Source organism: Chinchilla lanigera, unplaced genomic scaffold (assembly GCF_000276665.1).
Source record: "Chinchilla lanigera isolate Chin_1 unplaced genomic scaffold, ChiLan1.0 scaffold00010, whole genome shotgun sequence".
Taxonomy (NCBI): domain Eukaryota; kingdom Metazoa; phylum Chordata; class Mammalia; order Rodentia; family Chinchillidae; genus Chinchilla; species Chinchilla lanigera.
In genome coordinates this window covers 8334920-8355075 of record NW_004955411.1, presented here as the reverse complement: position 1 = coordinate 8355075, position 20156 = coordinate 8334920, and the positions used below count along the sequence as shown (strand labels likewise).

General features: G+C 40.8%; 1 protein-coding gene across 1 annotated transcript; it reads right to left on the bottom strand.

Moving 5' to 3' along the window:
* Positions 1-645: 645 nt before the first annotated feature.
* Rhag (Rh-associated glycoprotein) lies at positions 646-19853 on the bottom strand. Its single transcript, XM_005377673.2, has 10 exons — positions 19690-19853; positions 12009-12192; positions 10413-10563; positions 8114-8261; positions 7705-7871; positions 5876-6013; positions 4856-4977; positions 1625-1698; positions 1355-1428; positions 646-733 (listed from the first exon to the last, which is right to left on the bottom strand). The coding sequence occupies exons 1-10, from the start codon at positions 19844-19846 to the stop codon at positions 668-670; spliced, it is 1281 nt and encodes a 426-aa protein (XP_005377730.1). The 5' UTR covers positions 19847-19853; the 3' UTR covers positions 646-667.
* Positions 19854-20156: the final 303 nt, after the last annotated feature.

Sequence of the window (20156 nt, the reverse complement as noted above, 5' to 3'; positions counted from 1 at the left end):
ATAAATTCCAACCACAAAGCAGTTAAAGACTAGTGCTTTATTTTATAATAACATTTTACTCTGAAATTTTATATAAAATAGACTTTGGTTAGTTAGCATTTGAGCTCTTATTGCAAATAGGAAACATGCAGAAGGAATTAAAAATAAGACTACTTAAGCAAAGATCAGCAAAGATATGCTGAAATGACCATATTTAAAAGGAAAAAAACCACTACCCCAAAAAGTAATAATCCTGCTTATATGCACACATTTTCTTCATTTTTCCTTATATAGATTTGTACATATATTACAGTTACATAATCATGGAGAATAACGGTACAGAATCTACATTAAGAAACACAGGGTTAGGAAGTGTTGATTTCTGTATAAATCAACCCCTTAGGAGAGAAAAACTTAAGAATTTACAGCAAATGGTCATTCTGTACCTACCCAGAGGCAAAGGAGTTTTCAAGGATGATCCATTTGGCCATTTGTTTTATAAGCCATATCCCTTCAATTAGACAATTACTTGAATATCAAGAGATAGCATCAGACATCGAGACATTTTCACACTGGCCATTTGGGGTTGAGCCTCTATTCATTCCGGTCCACGATCTTGTTTGATGCTGCTTTTTTATTGAAAGTTGACTCTGGCAATGGGAAAGGAAACTGGAACACAGGATGGTGGTTACACTTGAAGTCTGAGCTGCTTTTGGTCCTTGAAGTGGTTGTCATCTTCTCTTCCCCCAGGGACCTTTAAAGAAATAAGATTGGGACACTTAAGAGTTTCTTTCTCTGGACCTATCTTGTTAGTATTGAAACAAGTGTTTTCTGTAAATATTACCCAGCTTGGAAAGAACTAGGAATAAAATGTATTTGAGTTGAAAAATAAAAGCACAATATCTCATCCACCTTGATTACATTCTCTTCCCCAAAGCTTTTTTTCCCTGAAGATATGCAGGCATCACCCCCTCTTAAGACTTGCAGGAAGTACTGTAGGAGGAAATGTCAGTGGAGTAAAGAGGGAGGAGGTGGAGGAAAGAAGCTGACATATGATTTTTAGGCTCATATGACGAGTATTTACTCATCTTCAACCGTAAAAATTTCATTTCCTTTTGTCCACTTTTGTATTTGGTGTAATATCTCACTGTTGCCCAATACCCCTATCATTTTTTATGAGTAGCTTTTCATTAGTGTGAGAGGAGTGAAAAGACACTTGTCAATTACATCTCTGCTTTGGAAGATACTATAATTTGTAATTGTATCCGGCTGCACACATTCTGTTTCTCTCTAGAGAGAGTTCATCCAGCTGCGTCATGCATATGCCATACAGGCAGGTATTAGTTACATTTTTATTTAGAATACTGTACGGTACCTCCCAGTAAACAGAATCATCATAGCAGTCCTCGTCATAGGGCTGTTTCCAGCAAGGTATCTTTAGGATTAAGCCTGTGAAGATAAACAGAAAATAAGTCACATTACAATGCTGCAGAGGAAAACATACTTACATAGTAATGAAAATAGTGCTATAAAATCATCCCCTTAGGTTGACATAATTACTTTACTTCTAGAGGCTTAGAACGGCTTGCTTGTTAATCACCTATGCTGACAGCATGGGGCATAGGGAAGCATTATTTCTGCTGACCTGTAACCAGACCTCCAACAAGTGCTGTTCCGATAGACGAGCCCAGTGCTGCTGCCTGCATGGCTATGGTAGACCTAAGAAGCCAAACACAGAACGATTACATTTCTCCTGGAAGCCAGCAAAGGAATCTACCGTGCTGAAGTTCTCCACGGTGTCTGTCATCTTCAGGACGAATACGGCCTTGCACGTTAGCAGCTGTATAGACATTGGTTAGTTTTTTTCTTTCATCTTTTCATTTTCTTTGAAATTCCTGAAGAGCTTAGAAAATTCTTAGGGGCATTTAAACAAAAATGTTTAAATGGACCTTCCGATGCATCTTGAGACATCATAAGAATACCTTCCTTCAAAAAAGTGTAGTGCCCTCAAAAAAATGATCTCTAATTTGATTTATTCAGTAAACCTCAAGTACCAGCTGTATGTCAGCTTTGGTTCTTGAGGGTGGAGTAAAGTATAAAGCAGCATTCACTACCATCTCTGCACGGCACTCTGAAGAAACAATTACAGGGAAGTTAGAAAATTTCTCCGTAAGTTTAGAAATACAGTTTGCAGCAGTTACGGCTGAATCACTGAGGACATTTAAGTATGTGTCTGTCACCTTAAGAGAGTTGCATAAAAAAGTGGGGAGTAGGAATGTGTGACATAAAGCTATTGAGAGCCCGAAGGCAAGACGTGAGTGGCAATAAGGTAGGAATGTGGGCGTCTCAGGGCCCTTATATCGAGCAATTTGGAGTTGTGGAAAGATTGAAGGCGTGATTCCAGGGAAGCAGAGGGTTAAAAAGTGAGAGTGCACTGGTGTTTCAGCTTCATGATCCAAGGGGATCACTAGAACCCAAAGAATGTACTAAATAAAAATATGAGATCACAAAAAGAAAGGGAGGAATGTAATATCCCTCAAGTCCCATCAAAATAAAAATGTAAGATCAAAATATGTATATTTATGAAAATGCAGTCATGTTATAGTACTGATTTTCCATTAAATATGCCTTACGTTTTCTTTCATGTCAGGAAATATAGCTCTGGACTATAAGACTTGCTACAGAATGATACACTGCACAAATGTACTTAATTATAATTTTATAGGTTGATATTTATGTGCTCTCAGTGTTCTCTTTTTTAAAAAATTCTGTAAGGACGTGTTAAATATGCTGTTAAACTTGTCTAATTATCTTCTTAAAGTAAAACCTATTTAGAAATGTGATCAAATTGGAAGGCTATATGTACTTTTTATGGTTTTTTTGAACAGGAAATTGTACTATTCATATCACTATATCTCTACTTGTACTACCTTTCAGTTTACATTTCTTTAATCTCTATTGCTGTTAAAGATATTGCTGTATTCTATTTTCTTTCCTAAACTGTTATTTTTTAACAACCATTGTTGACCGCCAATCATCTTACTTTGAAATTCTGTACAGTTCTTAATGGTTTTTAAAAAATTTTTTATTGTCTTTAAAATAAAAAAAGAATTGAGCAAGAAAAAAATAAGCTTATTTTTATAGGAAAATTGCAAGACCTTTTATAAGTGTTAAGAAATACTTTTAATGAAAATTGTTCTGCTGTCAAATAGGCTCTGAAAACGCTGAGTTAGACACAATTCATACCATTTTTACATAGAGGAAGGTTTTGGGAATCGCCCTCTGCCCTTTCTCTGCCCTTGCTATTACTGAAACCCTCCCTCCACAAATAGATCAAGAAGATGTTGGTAAACCTGCATCTCCAAGGATTAGACCTTTAGGCATAAAACCAACTCAATGTCTGGACACAGTAAGGCTCTGCTTTCTGAGATGGATAGACTTGTTTAACTGCATTTGTGATACTACTGTAGGAATGATGCTCAAGTATTCCTAATCATACAGCATCTGTCAGGGTTTTTGTACACTACATAGTACTCCACTACCTAGGAGCTCAGCACATCGGTTCATGCCGTACCGTGCTTGATTTGCATTAAAATATTTAGTGTTTGAACCTAGTAGTCTGTTGGGTCTTGAAGAGAATTTTAAAAAGTGGATCTTTCTGAGATTGTCTTCAAGATTTGCAGCAGGTGTTTTAAAACAAGGAAAACATAGATAAATGAGTGAACTAGATGCTTGAATTAGGAAGAAAATTTCAACATAGGATTAAGTGAGTTTTTAAAAAAAAGTATTAGTAATAGATTAAAAGTTTAATCTGTTAAAATTTTAACCTGTTAAAATTTTTTTCAAATCCAACTTTAATCCATTATATGCACTCTATGCAAATGTCACTGAGACATTTCCAGGCACATTTACTATTTTTCTTTGTGCTTTAATTGGCTTTAAAAATTGAGCATTCTGGTTCTTTATTCTGTTAGTGATCTGTAATCTGTAATCTTCCCAGCTGTTTTGCATACTTGATATTCATGTCAAGTTGTTTCAATTTTGTTGTCTTAAAATAACAACTGAGGCTGGGCATAGCGGTGCCTGCCCGTAATCCCAGTACTTGGGAGGCTGAGGCAGGAGGATTGCTGTGAGTTTGAGGTCAGCCTGGGTTACATAGGGGGTCCAGGCTAGCCTGAACCACATAGCAAGACCCTGTCTCTAAATATAAGTACATACATACATATGTTTGATAGCTTATGATACCACTTTCATTCTTTTGGGTTTGCTTTCACAGTTTTTTCTCTGACCATTTAATAGACACATGTACCGTCTTTGGGGAGAATGTAGGTCTCTCACCACTAGAAGGGATTTTAGAAAATAAATACTCCAATCTTACTTCACAGAGGAGGAGTCTGAGAAGCAGAGAAATTAAGTGGCATGTCTAAGGTCACACAGCTAATGGGTACCGAGCCAGGGCAAGTCTTCCTGACTCCCTAGGTGGAACCGCTGTCTACTTGAGGCTCCCCGTGTTTTACATGGACTGCAGAGAAATTACTGTTCGGCTCTTTACTTTTGTCCACTCCCACTTTGGTGGGACCGAGAAAAACAGCCAACCACCGTAACTGGACTGTGACTATCGAATGGCACTGGTAAGAGACAGTTGTCTGTGGAGCAGAGATTTAAAGTAGCACTTAATTTTTTAAAAATTCATAGTAGTGTTAGGTAACTCACATCTCCCAATACAGTTTTTTCTCTCAGTTCTGTTTTTTTGTTACCAGTAAGTATGACACTTAAAAACCTTGGCCTGGGGACCTGCTCCCCCTTCACTGGACAGCTCAGACAGTGAGACAAAACAGCACAGAATCAGGGAAAGGAAAATCCCTGCTATACTCACGTATTAGACACTCCCACAGCTATAGCCACAATGCTTGCAAGACCTCCTACCACACCGGGCAAGCCGTGTAGGTTGTGTACCCCGCATGTGTCGTGGATCCTCAGTGTAGTAGCACAGAACGGCTAGGATCATAAAAAGGGGAGAGAGACACAAGGTCGTGAGTTCGGTTCCCGGTGCCGGAGAAAAACCAAAAAAAAAAAAAAAAAAAAAAAAGGGGAGAGGCTAGTATTTCGTTAGAGATACACGGTTCTATAACAGAAGTAAGTAAATGCACAGGAGAAAGTTTTATCAATTACAGTTTACATTTAAAATATACTATACATGTTATACAATACATATAGATAGTAAAGCTACTGTAGTAAAGAAAATTAACATTCCATCACTTTCAGATTACCTTTGTTTCCTTTTTTTTGTTTGTTTTTGTGGCATGAGCAGCTAAAATGTACTTATTTAGGATGAGTGCCTTTATATAACTTAGAAACCTATCTGCTACTTTGTCCTCTGACTTACATCTCCCCATTTCCTTTTCTACCCAGAATAAATTTTATCTATAGCTCGGTTCTCCATCGATACTGAAATCCACGTAGGTCAGATGACTTGAGTGCATATATGACAGTCTGCCATTTCAGTCGCTAATCGCTGGGTCTGATTTTAGGCCCTTCTTACCTGGTGACATCCCACATCTCTTTAAAGAAGACGGAATCCTTAGCTATACAAAGCAGACAAAATCAAAAAATATGCGGTGCAAATTCCCCGGAGGAAAACAGCACAGACATGTACACAGAATTCATGCTAAATTATAAACAACTGATATCAGTGACTTCTGCCTCACAGAAAGCAAGCACGTACAGACCCACAGGACCCTGAAGCGTGAGTGGCATGTCGGAGAGGAAGGCACAGGGCCTCTAAACAACGGAAGATGCTTAGGAAAGGAAACCACACCCTTTTATTTTTTCTGCTGTTGACGTGTAAAAGATGGTACAGATTCAGAGTTGGACTCTGAGCAGCTGCCATACTTACAGTCAGGCACTTGTAGCCAAGCACAGAGACGAGTCCTGCGATGCTTCCAATGATCATAGCAATGTACGGTTGGATGTCCATGTCCGCGCAGGTGCCCACAGCAACTCCTCCCGCGAGGGTCGCGTTCTGGATGTGAACCTGTGTGCAGGCAGCACAGGAGTGAGGTGTGAGCATCGTCAGGCAGAGTTCAGGGCCGGAGGGAACAGGACTCGGTGGCTGGCACAGGGCTCAGCTGAAAGAGCTACTGATACAAGTAAAAGAACATTAACTGGAAGGAACCTTATGTGCCGAAGTTGTCTTGGACCCTTTCTCCTTGGCAGCTGGGACACAATACCCAACACCCACAATGTAAAGGAGAACTTCATTCTGGCTCACACTTTAGTCCATAGACCACGGCCTCCAAGGCAGGAGGACATGGCAGAGGGCACAGCAGAGGAAGGCTGCTCGCGTCCTGTTACATTGTTCAGAACAGAGATGGAGAGGAGGAGCAGCAGGGAGGGAGCGTCCCTTCCAGGCCACGCCCACAGTGACAAACTCGCCTTGTCCCAGCACCTCCAGCAGATACCCACCTGCCCCATAACCCAGTCCCCTCCCCAAATTCAGCCCCTGAGCCCAGGAGGCTCCCGAGGGGAGATGTCTAGATAGAAACCATAACAAAGGGTAAAGCAGAAACATAAAAGTGACGCAATCTATGTGAAAATTAAACGAAAAGAAATGTTGGTAGTTACACAAGGTCTTTTTCCCAAGCCACTGACATTTGATATCTTTCTTACCAGGATCCCTTGGTAGTGGGTGAGTCATGGGGTAAACGTAATCCAGTGTGGGGTGACGTAACGTGAGAAAATCGACAGAAGGGGCAGTGGGGGATGGTATGCGGAGCAAATATTCTAGCAGTGTTTGGTGTATTTATGCAGTGTTTAGCTCACATTTGTTATCATATTCCAAAAAGACTATTGTTACTGTGTGCATCGTTGAAAAAGAAAGTAGAGAGAAACTTACACTTGCATGTGAAAGAGCGACTTGTACAAGTGGCACGGTGCCGAGCACATTGGAGGGTAAAGAAGGAGGAATCAATTTCTCTTTAGCACAATTCCTCAGAAATGACAGTCTGCCAGCTCTGCTTGAGCAGGAAAGTTTATCGTTGAAAAGAGAAGCACCAAGCCCTGCCTGGAATCCCGCCATTCTGGGAGAAACAAATAAAAATGGGTTGGGGAAGTAGCTGATTGGGAAGAGCCAGGGTTTAATTCTTAGTATGTCTAAATCAGTCAGTCAATCAGTCAATCAGTCAGTCAGTCACCATGCTGTACATGTGTGATTTTTTTCTGTTCAGTGTCTAGTGCTAATACACTATCAGAGATCTTGTTTAAATTATACTACTACTCTCACTAATGTCCTTTTACATGTTCAGAACCCTACTAAGGCTGTCATGTTGCATTTAGTTGTTACTTCATTGAGAAGAATATTTGAGATTGAGAAAATAGAATCAACATGCACCGTATTATTTTTCGATTCACACTTTTAGGCAAGTCTGGCCTTTACGGAAGATTTTCTAAGAACTTGGGAGCAATTAACTCTATCATTAAACAGATATGTACCTTCAACCTTTGGTTTTTGCATATTATATTTCCTACCAGAAAACACTTTAATTTGCCAAAATAAAAATTTGATGAGTGAATGAATGACTATCATTATTTTTAAAACAATTCTCCAAGATCTGAAGTTTTGTCATTTGTCCTGGTATCTTAGCAGTGATGCCAAAGTGTCCTACTAATCGAGCGATTGTCAGTGTCATTCAGCGACATTTCCACTGGGGTCAACATGGAGCTCACCATCTCGAGCTTGCCCCGATACGTGACAAGGCTGGATACCGCATAGGCCGTGAGCACACAGGCAGCCAGTGAGAAGTACGTGTTGACAATGGCTCTATACTGGTGGTCTCCAGGTTCAGCAATGGCTGAGTTGAAGCTGGGCCAAAATATCCATAGAAAAAGAGTCCCTGCAAATATAAGGAGGATATTAGTTCCAAATGGGGAAGACCGTGTAAGGGAGGCAGCTTGCTTTGGGCACTGATGAAGTCTCTTAACTTTAGACTTAATCAGAAAAGGAGAAAACAAGAGAACTGAGCAAACAGTCTTCTGAGCAGGTTGCCTTTTGCGCATCTTTGCTCCTCCACTGAGGTTAACTTTCCTGAATACCTGACCAGAGAGACAAAAGTCCGCCAAGTCCATCCCCACTCACCGATCATTGCAAATATGTCCGAGTGGTACACAGACTCTTCGTTGTGATGCCCCTCCCTCAGGCCAGATCGATATAAGACGCCTGCCACAGCCAAGCCAAAGTAGGCCCCAAAGGCATGGATCGTCATTGACGCCCCAGTATCCGAGGCCTGAGGAGACAGAAGGACATTAGTGTAAGTGAGGTAAAACTGAGTGAAAGAGGCAAGTCAGTGCTAGAGTGACTTCACTGGTTATACAGTAAAAAGGAAAGAGAGGTACAAGAATCTGTCCAAAAAAGGGGATAAAACAGGATAGAAAACCCAAGATAACTTACTCCCCAAAGACTTGAAACTTCAATTTCTCAGTTTTTCACTCTGCTGCATGATGATGTGAAGCCCAACTGACCTCCAGGACTGCTTTGAAGAGATGCAATTTAGTCTCTTCAGAACATAGTTGGTATTGAACTCTGAATTCTTTATTTTCTGACTGTACCAAAGTTCAGAGTGCCCAGCCTGCAGCTATCTCTATACCTTTTTTTTTAAATTTTAAAGAAAACTTAAAAAATGACAGAATAACAACAACATAGACAAAAACAAAAACAATAAAAATGCTACAGGGTTTCAAAACAAGATGATAGGAATTAACAGTGGTTGTTATGTTACATACTGTTATCTTCAACAAAGTTGCTCGGATTACCAGATGTAAGAATGCAAGATTGATCAAACCATTAAAGAGAATAAAAAAAAAATTTAAAAATTGGAAATTATACAGAGCTTCACTAGACAAGATGGTAGAAATTCACCAATGGTTGCTATATTGCATATCATTGTCTTCAAATTGTTGTTCAGATTCCCAGGTATAAACATGCAAAATTAGTCAAAAAAATTGAAGCATTAACTGTTCAGTAAACCGTTAGATATCAGCAGTACAATTACCCTAGTTTTCCTTCTCTCTATATATTTTTCCCCTCCTTCTTTCTTTTTCTCCTTTCCCTCGTCCCAGTTGTTCCTTCTCTTTGAGCAATTTCTTTCCCTGTTGCAATATCTATTGTACATTTTGGGTTTTATCATACTAGGGAGACAATATGATGTTTACACATGTGGGTCCGATTTATTTCGCTTATGAGTATGATCTCTAGTTGCATCCATTTACCTATAAGAGCCTGAAGTTTATCTTTTTTATAGCTGAGTAATACCCCATTGTATAAAAATACCACATCATTTTTATCTATACTTTTTAAGACAGGAAAATGATACAGATGTATTTATTTAAGATTTTTCAAATTGGTTCAAGTTGAAGTACCAAGAATGTCTTGGTTGTTTCCCATTTATGACTAGACATACGTCGATACAGTTGCCTGTAGATCCTTACTTGGTTGGAATGAGTTTAAAGTACATTTTCCCCCTTAGCTACTTGAGGAACTCCTAGATATATTTCATGTCCAGCCTGAACGTCACTTCCTTGGATGTCCCTTGCTTCTACAATCAAAATTAGTTATACTTTCTCATGCTCACCCCTCAGTTATTCTTTATATCTTTGGGTGAGTGGGTAAATGACTATTAATTTGTCCTTTCTATCCCCCACTAGATTGCAAGCTTTTTATAGAGAGACCTTAACTATTTTGTGTCGCTGAATCACCCACGTCTGGAAAATTGTTAAAAATATTTGTTGTTGAATTTAATTTGTAACAGAAGTATAAAAAATACTGGAGAGTCTCAAAAATGTTCTATTATACTTGGGGAAAATGTGACATTTTCATGAAGCGAAGAAAATTTGATATAGATGTTGTAAAATGTTGTATGTCTGTTAATGTTTCCCTCCTTTTATCTTTAAAATAAAAAAAAGAAAATTTGATATAGAAAATTGCAGTAACTTATTTTCGTATATGTGCTCCCAAAGCCAGCGCTACAGAAACTTATATAAGGTTTTGTGTAAGCGCTTCACCTAGTAGTTGAAATATAAGTAAGAATTGATCATTGATAGGTAGTGGAATAAAGAGTTGTGGAGTTTTAAAAAATGTGGATTTAATCCAGACTCAGACAAGTCATTAACCTCTGTAACCATCAGGTTTATTGTGTATAACGGGCAGCAGCCGTGATACCTGTCTCATGTTGTAGTGGCGAAGGTGAAATGAGATGTTTATAAAACCCCTCTTTTATCATAGGCACTCGAGGGGTGAGAATAAATAGGTAGACGGCGTAAATAAATGATGACTGTTACCCGTCACTATCAAGGCTTTCCCTGTGTAGACTGGGCACCCACTATGTGTTGTGATCAGAACTGATGCTCAGACATAGGAGAGTACAAATCCTCATTCTTACCACAAATATCTCAGCAACCAGAAACTCATTGGCAGCGAAAACAGCGATTTCTAGGATTGTCATGATCAGCATTTGGATGGGGCTTGTTTTTCCCAAGACAGCGCCGAAAGAAATTAGGACCGTGGCTGTGCTAAAGTCTGCGCTGATCATTCTGAGGGAAAAGAAAGAACAGATCAGAGAGTAAGAGCACACCGAAGACAAACTGCGACTGCGAGGGTTGAACTAGGCAGCACCTCCCTCACAAGCCTGCATCCAGCTCCTCCCAGGCCTATGTCCTCTACTTCATTTCTCTTTGTGTCACTGTACGCTCTGTGTCGGTGATGGCGAACCTATGGCACACATGCTGCAGTGGGCTGTTTGTATCATTGAAAGTTCTGTTATCGTATTTATCTTTTAGGACCGAAGATGGTTTTTCTAAACTAAAACCTCAGGATTCAGGTTTAATGGCAGTGTTAGCACTTTGCAATAAGTAAGCGGGTTTGGGGTTGCAGTTTGGGCACTTGGTCTCTGAAAGGTTCGCCATCACTGCTCTAGGTGATCTCTGCCCTCTTTGTTTTTACCTGTCCTTGGTCTCATTTGAGGTCTTAATTTTGTTGAGCTGATAAATGAATTATTTCCACAAAAATAAGAACACTTGTTTACATTTTAAAAACACTCTTGAAACAATAACTGATGGGGGAGACTTGCTCTTTATGGAACATTTCTTGCACGTTTAAGTCAAAACAGCAAAGTGAGAGACATGAGTGGATGATGCAGTGCAGTAGACCAAGGAGTTGATTTGGATTCTTAGAGTTCAGTGAACTTCTGTTGCTTAAGGAGGCATTTGCCAGACAACTCCGAGCCTGAACGAAACTAAGGAAACAACCGATCTGAAACAAAGGATTGGAGTAGTCTGTGCTCCTACAGCAAAACGCCATGAACCGAGTAGCTTACAAACAACAGGAGTTTATTTCTCATGATTCTTGAGGCAAAGAAGCCCGCTATCAAGATACTGGCAGATTTTATTTCTGCCGAGGGTTTGCTTTTTGGTTCACAGATAGCTTCTTCTAGCTGTGACGTCAGTGTGGTCCTAGATGAGGAGTCCCTCTTGAGCCCCTTTATAAGGATGCTGCTATGGCTTATACGCAGATACCTTCCTAAAGCCTCATTTGAACATAGCTGGGCCCTTTGGGAGGTGAACGCATTACAGGGGCGCTGTTGCTGGCTGGCAGAAATGAGGCTTGGTGGGAAGGGAGGGGATTCTGCGGGAGGGACGGGGAAGGTTCTCCCTTCCTGGCTGCTGCCTGGGCTGTCTGACTCTGCGCCACTGGGAGATGAGCAGCTGTTCCTCTTCTGTTCCTGTGCTATTCCAGCCCACTGTGGACTGAATTGTGAGCCAAAATAAACTTCCCTAGTTGAGGGGGTAGGGCGCAGTGTCTCGGCGGTGAGGAAAATAATTTACACACTTATTCAGTTCCTGGGAGCCCCGCCCGCATGGCGTAATTACCCCCCAAAGGTATCACCTCTTAATATCCCAACCTTAGGGGTTAAGATTTCATCATATGCGCTGGAGGGGGCGGGGAACACCTGCAGACAGACCACAGCAAACACGCTCACTCTTTGATTCCGATGTGAAACTTCTCTCCGCGGGCGTGAAGCAGCCCCAGTACAAGGGTGCCCCACTGGAGGCCCAGCGCAGCAATGAGCAGGTTGATGCCCACACTGCTGAAGCCGTACTTCTTCAGGAAGGTCATGAGGAAGCCAAAGCCGACGAATATCATCACGTGCACGTCTTGAAATACTGAAAGAGAGCGGAGGAAGAAAAGTCTACGAGTGGAGCACAAAAACGTGGTAAGTTATAGCGCAAAGCATGATGAGAAATACAGTCTGTGTTTAAACTTTAAAAGTTTTTATTACAGTAAAAGGCAAATTGCCGTTAATCCTCCTCAGTATTCTCAAAATACTCTCTCTCATTTCCAGGACACATACCATCATTCTTGTCACTTTCTGAAGGAGGTCTGGAAGTCCTTTTTGGTGCCTTTAGTTCCTCTGTTGTGACAACCTTGATGCCCTGAGTCTATTTAAGATGTTCAAGTGTCATGGTCATTTACACTTAGGGAGCAGTCAGAAGTCCTAGATCCTGTGAATAGGGCGGATGAGGGCGGACTGTAATGAGCCTGCCTTTCCTTGGGCTGACACTGGGTAGCAGTGTTCGCCGTATTGCTTTTTGTCATACTTTGTAAAGGCAGTCACAGAGGACTTCCAGAACTGCTTCAGAATGCTTCAGAATGATGGGATAAGTGTGCTCAAAGCGAGGGGACGTATTTTGAGGGGGATTAATCGTAATGTATCATTTATCATAGTACCTTTTTAAAAATTACTGTACTTTTCAATCACCCCTTGCATGTCCCACCTATTAAATGTTACCACTTGCTTACAACACACAGCAAGAAGAGACATTAACTGGGCATAAAGGATGGTCAGTATTACTCTTTGCTGTGGTATTCCTCACTGCGTTAATTTTCTCGAAATGTGCACCCGTCGTGTGTGTGGCCAGAGCTGACGCCTAGAGCTAGACAAGTGAAACTGCAGTGCCAGCCTGGCCGCTAGCCGCCGTGAGAACATGCGAGTGACTCACCATTCAAACCTTTGCTTGGAAAGCTGTGTGCGATCATATGCATAACTTTCATCCTTTCCCTGAGGAGTGCTTTAAGATTTTCCACCCAAGGAAAGCTTTGCAGATCGCAGTGTATCACGTCCTCCTGACTTCCCTAGTACTTCCTGGGAAACTTGATGTTTCTTCTAGCCATTTACACAGCTTTGGTGTAGACCTCGGTTTTATCATTTGTCACATTGAATTCATATGTATTTAGCATGCATCACACTGTAAGTATTAGTCAGTGAAGGGTCCATCTCCTGTAGTAGATTGAGTTTTTGTTGGTGGTGGTGGGGATTAAACCTGGGCCTTGCGCGAGATAGGAAAGTGCTCTACCACGGAGCTACACCCCTAGTCTGAGTTTCTTGATTGAAGGGATTAGGACATGTTCCTCTTTTGCTCCTATGAACGCCGTATGATAGTGTGAATGTAGGAGAAGAAGCAAAGTACGTTTGGTTGATGAATGAATAAATCAATGAGCTACAGTCTCCATCCATCCAATGTGTATATCCATATCAGCCTTGGAATTTTAACCAAATTCTTACTTGAGCTAAATGAGATAATGACTACATTAGCACTTCACAAACCATGGAGCACCAAGCAAACATACAGACTGTTTCCACCCGAGGAATAAATACTTGACTTGGTGTCCAGAGACCTAGGCTTCTGTTTCCTAATTCTAACACAGGGATTGTGTGACCGTGGGTGAATCAAGCCACTTATTCCTTGTGAAGTTCGAAGTTTAAGCTGCAACATTAAAATGCCCTATTTCACAGGGTTACTCTGAGTGAGGCACGCTGTATAGGCAGATTTGCATACAGTAAAGTATGATACTTATTAAGCATGGGATCAGCAGGATGTAGTGGCACGTGCCTGTAATCCCAGCACTCTGGAAGACTGACAGTGGAGGGTCTGAAGTCTGAACTCAGCTTTGGTTCAGCTGAGAAACATAGTTAGAACTTGTTTCTTAAAAACAAGTGAAAAACAAAAAAACCCAACAGCAACGCCTTCCCCCCAATACCATTCTTATATATATAAAGATAATTGTATTAACTGAGAAGTTGAAATATATATATAATATATATATATATATATATATATATATGGCTGTGAATGCAGTTTAGTGCAAAAACTTGGATTTAGTCTCGAGTACCAAATAAATAAATTAATTAAAAAACGTATGCTCCAGTGAAAACACAGACTCTGCCCTCAAGAAACGTACAGGTTAGTTGGTGATGCGTGCATGTGAACGACTCCTATGAAGTCAACAGTCTTGCACTGAAATGATCATTTTAAGTGGTTGACTATCTGCAATGTCTTATGGTTCAATCTGATAGATACACAATAGAAATTGAGCTCAAATTTTAAAAACAATGAGGGCAAATAAGCTATTTAAGTGCTGAATCAGCGGTAACCATTGGGGCCAGAGATTTAGTAGAATAGGCACAAGGGAAAACGTGATATATCCCAGAAGAAATCAGAGACCAGAGATCATTTGATTGGTATGAAGGGTGGACTCAGGAGCTGAGTTCTGATTCTGCCGATTCTTCCGTTCACTGAGCATGGTAGTGTTGCACAGGTAGTTAGGCATTAGTGGGCATGAGGGACAAAATGAATCAAAACACGCTTTGTCAGTCGTTGTTAAACAGAGAAACAAAGACCTCTGCGTGATGTATTTATGATCATCTTGCCTGTCTCAGATCACAGATCTTCCTACGCAGCACGAAGAAATCTTAAGGTCAAACCTTGCACAGAGGCACAAGACACGGTCAACCAAGACATCCAGGCCATTCATTTTTAAAAATAAATGAAGGAGGCACTTTACATTCCAAGTTGTTGTGGCCAATGGCCCACTGAGATAAAAAGGAATAAAAGTATAACATTTTAAGATCTTCCCACATTGGGCTAAGACCTTAACTAAGGAACGGTGCCAGGGAAAACATAATCTCTGAAGTAGCCAATTAATGAGTCCTAATCTCTAAAGTACTAGTGAGGCATACAGACCCTGGGAAAATTCTACCAGACCTTGCGCACATAACTTGTGTCAAGACATCCTTCCGCTTTGTCAACATTTGAAAGGACTAAAAGAGGAGAATTTGGGTTCAAAAGGCAGAAGATCCTAACAAAAACCATCTAAATAAAAATCTCTGGTATTCAACGCAGCTACCATTTTAGCTCTTCCTGCTGTTTCCCTGAATGCAGAGCTTTTACCTTGCCTACTTTCGTGTGCAGGAAATCCCGCTTTTCCCTCCCCAACGATCCCCTGCGTCTTGACTCAGTTCTTTCATTAAGAACACAGGAACTGAGAGGCTGTGGCCGGTCACCGCTGCACAGGAGCGTCCCCGCTTCTCAGAAGCAGCTGAAACTGGAGCCTTTGGAGCCTCCAAAGTGACCAGCTGAGGCCTTGGCTTTCTGCTCCAAACCTTTTCCTCTAGTAATGAACTTTATGCCATTGATCCCCATCCCATGCTTATCCAGGGAACCCAAAAACCAGGATTTTACTCCGCTCTCTTCCCCTCTTGCTACAGGGATTGAACCAAGGTCCTTGTACTTCTTTTTGGGGGCCAGTTTCACTAAGTTGCCGGGTTTGGTTGTTGGGATCTTCTTGCCTCGGCCTCTAGAGTAGCATCCGTGGTTTTGTAATGTCTCATGCTGGGAGAGATTACAGTGCTCTGTCGTCTCTGTCTGTCCTCGTTTGGAAAATACACCCAGTTTTGGGAGAGGGGATTTCACTATTAACTATGAACTAACTTCACCTTTGATTCAATGCTTCTTACTGCTTTTCACCACAAGGGGGAACAAAACCCTCATCTATTATTTAAGGGAATACAGAGTCTCTCCAAAGTTGTGAAGGCTCTTGACAAATACGTATGAAAAGTAAGAATAAAAGTGGATAAATAATTAAGATTATATATATTTTTTACCCCGCTTTAAGAGTTTTCTAGTGGGGAAAGGCGCGAAGCGCCAAGTTCTGTGCTGCGACGTTTTGCCATCGAAAAGTATAGCGTGTGCACCTTGTAGGAGAAAAAGGGATTTCTTTAGGGGTTTGCGCTCTGGGGAGATTTTTAAAAGGTTAAAAACCAGTGTTTCTAGACTTTAGAGCCCGAGTGCCTTTGGCGATATCTGAAGCTATTGTGATTGTTTCGGCGGGCGGGAGAGGGCTGCTGCTGTTGAAATCCTGCGGGGAGGTGGGGCGCTGCTGAGCACCCCACGGGCACCGGCGGCCTCACACACGAGAACTGTGGGTCACAGGGCTGGCGGTGCCGCTGCTGAGACGCTCTCCTCAAAGTTACATCGCACTTTTGTAAGGAGTCACTGCCAGCAAAGTTCCTTTTCTTTGAAACGTTTTAGACCCAAGGAGAAAATGCTGCCTTGATAACCCAAGACTTCCTGCCGGGTAGCACACAGCACGTTTCCGAGTTTTCAACCAAGACGGCAGGAATTTAAACCTGGTGCCTGGTTTTTCCTCTCTCCCCTCGCCCGTTCCTTGCTGCCCCCACATTTTCTTGAGCATTAGCAGCAGAAAATGGGGATACTGGAAAATTTCAATGCGGAGAAATCTCGAACTATGAACATCTTAGAGAGTCTTTAGGTTTCCTCTGTCCCCGGCTGGGATGAGAGTGCGTTCTCACATTTAGGGCGCCTCAGCGTCACATGCATCGAGAGCAACACCTGAGCTCCACGCCAGCTCTCAGTTCATACTCCACTTGAGCTGTTCACAGTCGGCACGTTGGACAACCCACCAACCTCCCCAAGCCTCAGTTTCCTTGTCTGTGAAATGGGTCTTACTCTGTAAGTCTCTATGAAGACAGAGATTTCGTTTTACTTACCTGCTCATGTCTCCAGTAGCTGGGACAGAGTAAGATCAGAACAGAAGGAGCACAGAAAGGTCAGGTGTACGCGGAACGCTAAGCTTTTGCATTCCGAGATTGATATGCATTAGGACTAATTGTATTCAGGATCCATCCACAGGAAGGCAGCACAATCTAGTCATTTTCAAATAGTCAAACATGTTTCTTTGCCTTTGTAAAAAATGTTTTAGTCATGTATGTGTACATAATAGTACTTTAAATTCACAGTGGTTCAAAGCAACTGCTTTGAACTCTGCAGAATGTTCACAGTAAAGAGAAATAAGATAATCTTGTTTTTACTGAGTTAACACATCCCACAAAGAATATATTCTTGCTCTTTAAATGTTAACTGATGTTACCAGGTGTGGTGGCGCACCCTTGTAATCCCAGAACTCAGGAGGCTGAGGCAGGAGGATCACTGAGAGTTCAAGGTCAGCCTGGGTTGCATAATGAGTTCAAGGCCAGACTGAACTGCATAGTGAGAACTTGTCTCAAAAACCAAATGAAGCTGGGCATGATGGCGCATGCCTGTAATCCCAGTACTCGGGAGACTGAGGCAGGAGAATCACTGCGAGTTCGAGACCAGCCTGGGCTACAAAGTGAGCTCAAAGTCGGCTCGAACTGCACAGCCAGGGCCGGGCATATAACTTAGTGGTACAAGTGCCTGCCTTGTAAGTGCAAGGTCCTGAGTTCAATTCCTGGTACAAAAAAAAAACAACAACAACAAAAAACAAACTGCATAGTGAGACCCTGTCTCAAAAAGACAAAAAAAAAAACAAAAAAAACAAAAAAAACAAAAAAAAAACCAAAGAAACAAACAAACAAAGAAAAGGCTGACTGATGTTGCTGGAGACAAAAATATATTTTGACAAGTCTGTTAGGGAAAATAGGTCCATAAATTCAAGCCTGATAAACAATGTCTGTCATACGATGTAGTGGTTCAAGTATGGGTTTCTGAGGCAAAAGGCCAGGCTTGGAATTCAATGAGTCTCTTTCTTTCACTATTTTGGCCTTGGTCACATTATTTAATCTGTCTAAACCCTAACTTCATTGTAGGTGTTTTTTCTAAACAAGTACACCAAGGGTTGAGGGTTTGAAAATACGTGCAAAGTAAGTTCACATAGGGCCTGGGACAAAGTAAGCTTCATTAGAATTTTTGTTCTTATCCTCATTTAAAATTTGCACAATTTTGCTTCTGCAAAAGGATTTGGATTCGAGGTTCAAAGTTAGAGCCTCCCAGGATATGATTAGCCGAAACATCGTTCTCATGCTCATCATCATGATCGCTTTGACCACCGCTGTTACTGCCCTCATCGCCCTGTTTTTAGTACCTACCCCCCACCCCCATTGGTTTTTGTCTCAAATTCTGATGTCGGAGCTTGGACACTGGGACTTAGAAAGTTCAACTTGAATTATGGAAATTGAGCTTTTATGGTCTTAATAGAATTTTATTTGAATAATATTAATCCTGGATCATATTTTTGGCATTTTTATTACCGTATTACATCTCTTTGCTTTCATGTGTATCACATAGTAGAGCTTTATAGAAAAGGGATTGTATTTATTTTATGAAAAAAAATCAGAATCTTTTTTTATCTTTCAGTAATTTAATGTAGCACATACCCAGTACTTTGTTAAATGAATAAATTATATAAAATGTACAAAAACATGCAGAAAAGCATAATTTTATTCTGTTTTATGGCTCTCTCACTTGATAATTACAAAACTTGTAACCCTTTTAGATATTTCTGTGGTATAAGGGCAACTAGACTTCAGTCTGAGTCTTTGACGTAGGAGCATACCTCTGTCCTTAACTTTTAATTTTGTATTTTTGCTAAGTCATTCTAGGTTGCAATTTCTACGTGACAAAATGCCCCATTATAGTCTCCTTTAAAAATGTAGGAAAGAAAACACAAGTGTCGAATTGTTGTTTTAAATCTTAAACATATGCTATATACTATAATGATCATTGCTACTATTCTAAAGTTTTAGAAGTATTTCACCTTTATGTTTAAAAAAGTAATCTGCATAACAGTCTCTTATGATCCCCCTCTGGGGTTAGTGAGGTAAGATGACTTGTTCATAATAAGCACTCCTTTAACTGTAGTTCTTGTAGTTCTATTAACTATTTCAGAGCCTGTCTTTTGACACTTGAAGCTCAATTTCTCTGTTCTCTCTGTTGCCACTCCTTCGGGAGGCATCTGCTTATACAGTATGTGAAATGCTCACAATTTTCTTTCCATCATAGGAACAAACTTTTGTCAGCACATGATAAAGCCTGGAGTAGCTGAGCGATACCAAATTAAATTAAAATTAAAACTCCATTAACTTCCTACATTGCCCAAAACATTCCTTTTTGTACTTGAGGATCCCATGTGGGATCCAGGCTGCCTTCGTATCATTCCATTTTGTTTTTATTTTCTCTTTACTATGGTTCCTTTTTGGGGGCAAGGGACAAGAGATAATATTTTTATTCCTTGGGAGAACTTGTGATTAATTCAAGAGAAAAAGAAGGACCTTTAGCAGTAGTTATGAGGTGCTAAAATAATACATTATTTTAATTTTCATCTTCTTGTTCTGGTTGTTGAATAGACACAGAATCTATCCAAATGCTTTAATCAGAGTGAAAAGACCAGATGCCCCAGCAGAAATGGGTCCAGTTATGTAATTCAATGGCATTTGTAACTATCACATAATACTCCAAGGTTCTCCAAGATTATAGTATTACAGTACTCAAAGATTTTCCCGAAAAACCCGAAAGTGTGAAAGAAGAAGTAAATTGCCTACTCACGGGGATACAGCTGAACGAAGCTGTCCATTTTTGTTGGCCTGGTGGTGTTCAGTTGCTGTGAAATAGTCTGATCTGCCTCATACTGAACAAAAAGCCAAAATAAAACAATCATGGCAACCTCCAGGCCTATGGCCATGAGAGGGAATGTGACCCTCATGTTTGTGGCAAAGGACAGAGGCACACTGAGGACTTTAAGGCTGTGAAAAATTGATAAGAACAGAGGAGAGCTGTGTGTGTGGGAAATCAGGCTGCACGTCTCAGGCAGCCAGTGATGTCACAAGAAGAAAGGGTAAGAATGGTCGAAATGTCCCACCCATTGAAAAATTATGCTCTTTACTCTAATTGCAGTTTTGAATGTTAGTTTGAAGAGTATACAGTGTAGATTGAGACAAGCCAGATCTATTGTACAATGTAGATTGGAAGCTATCAAATGATTTATTACACAAGTATCTAGAATCCTATTCAAC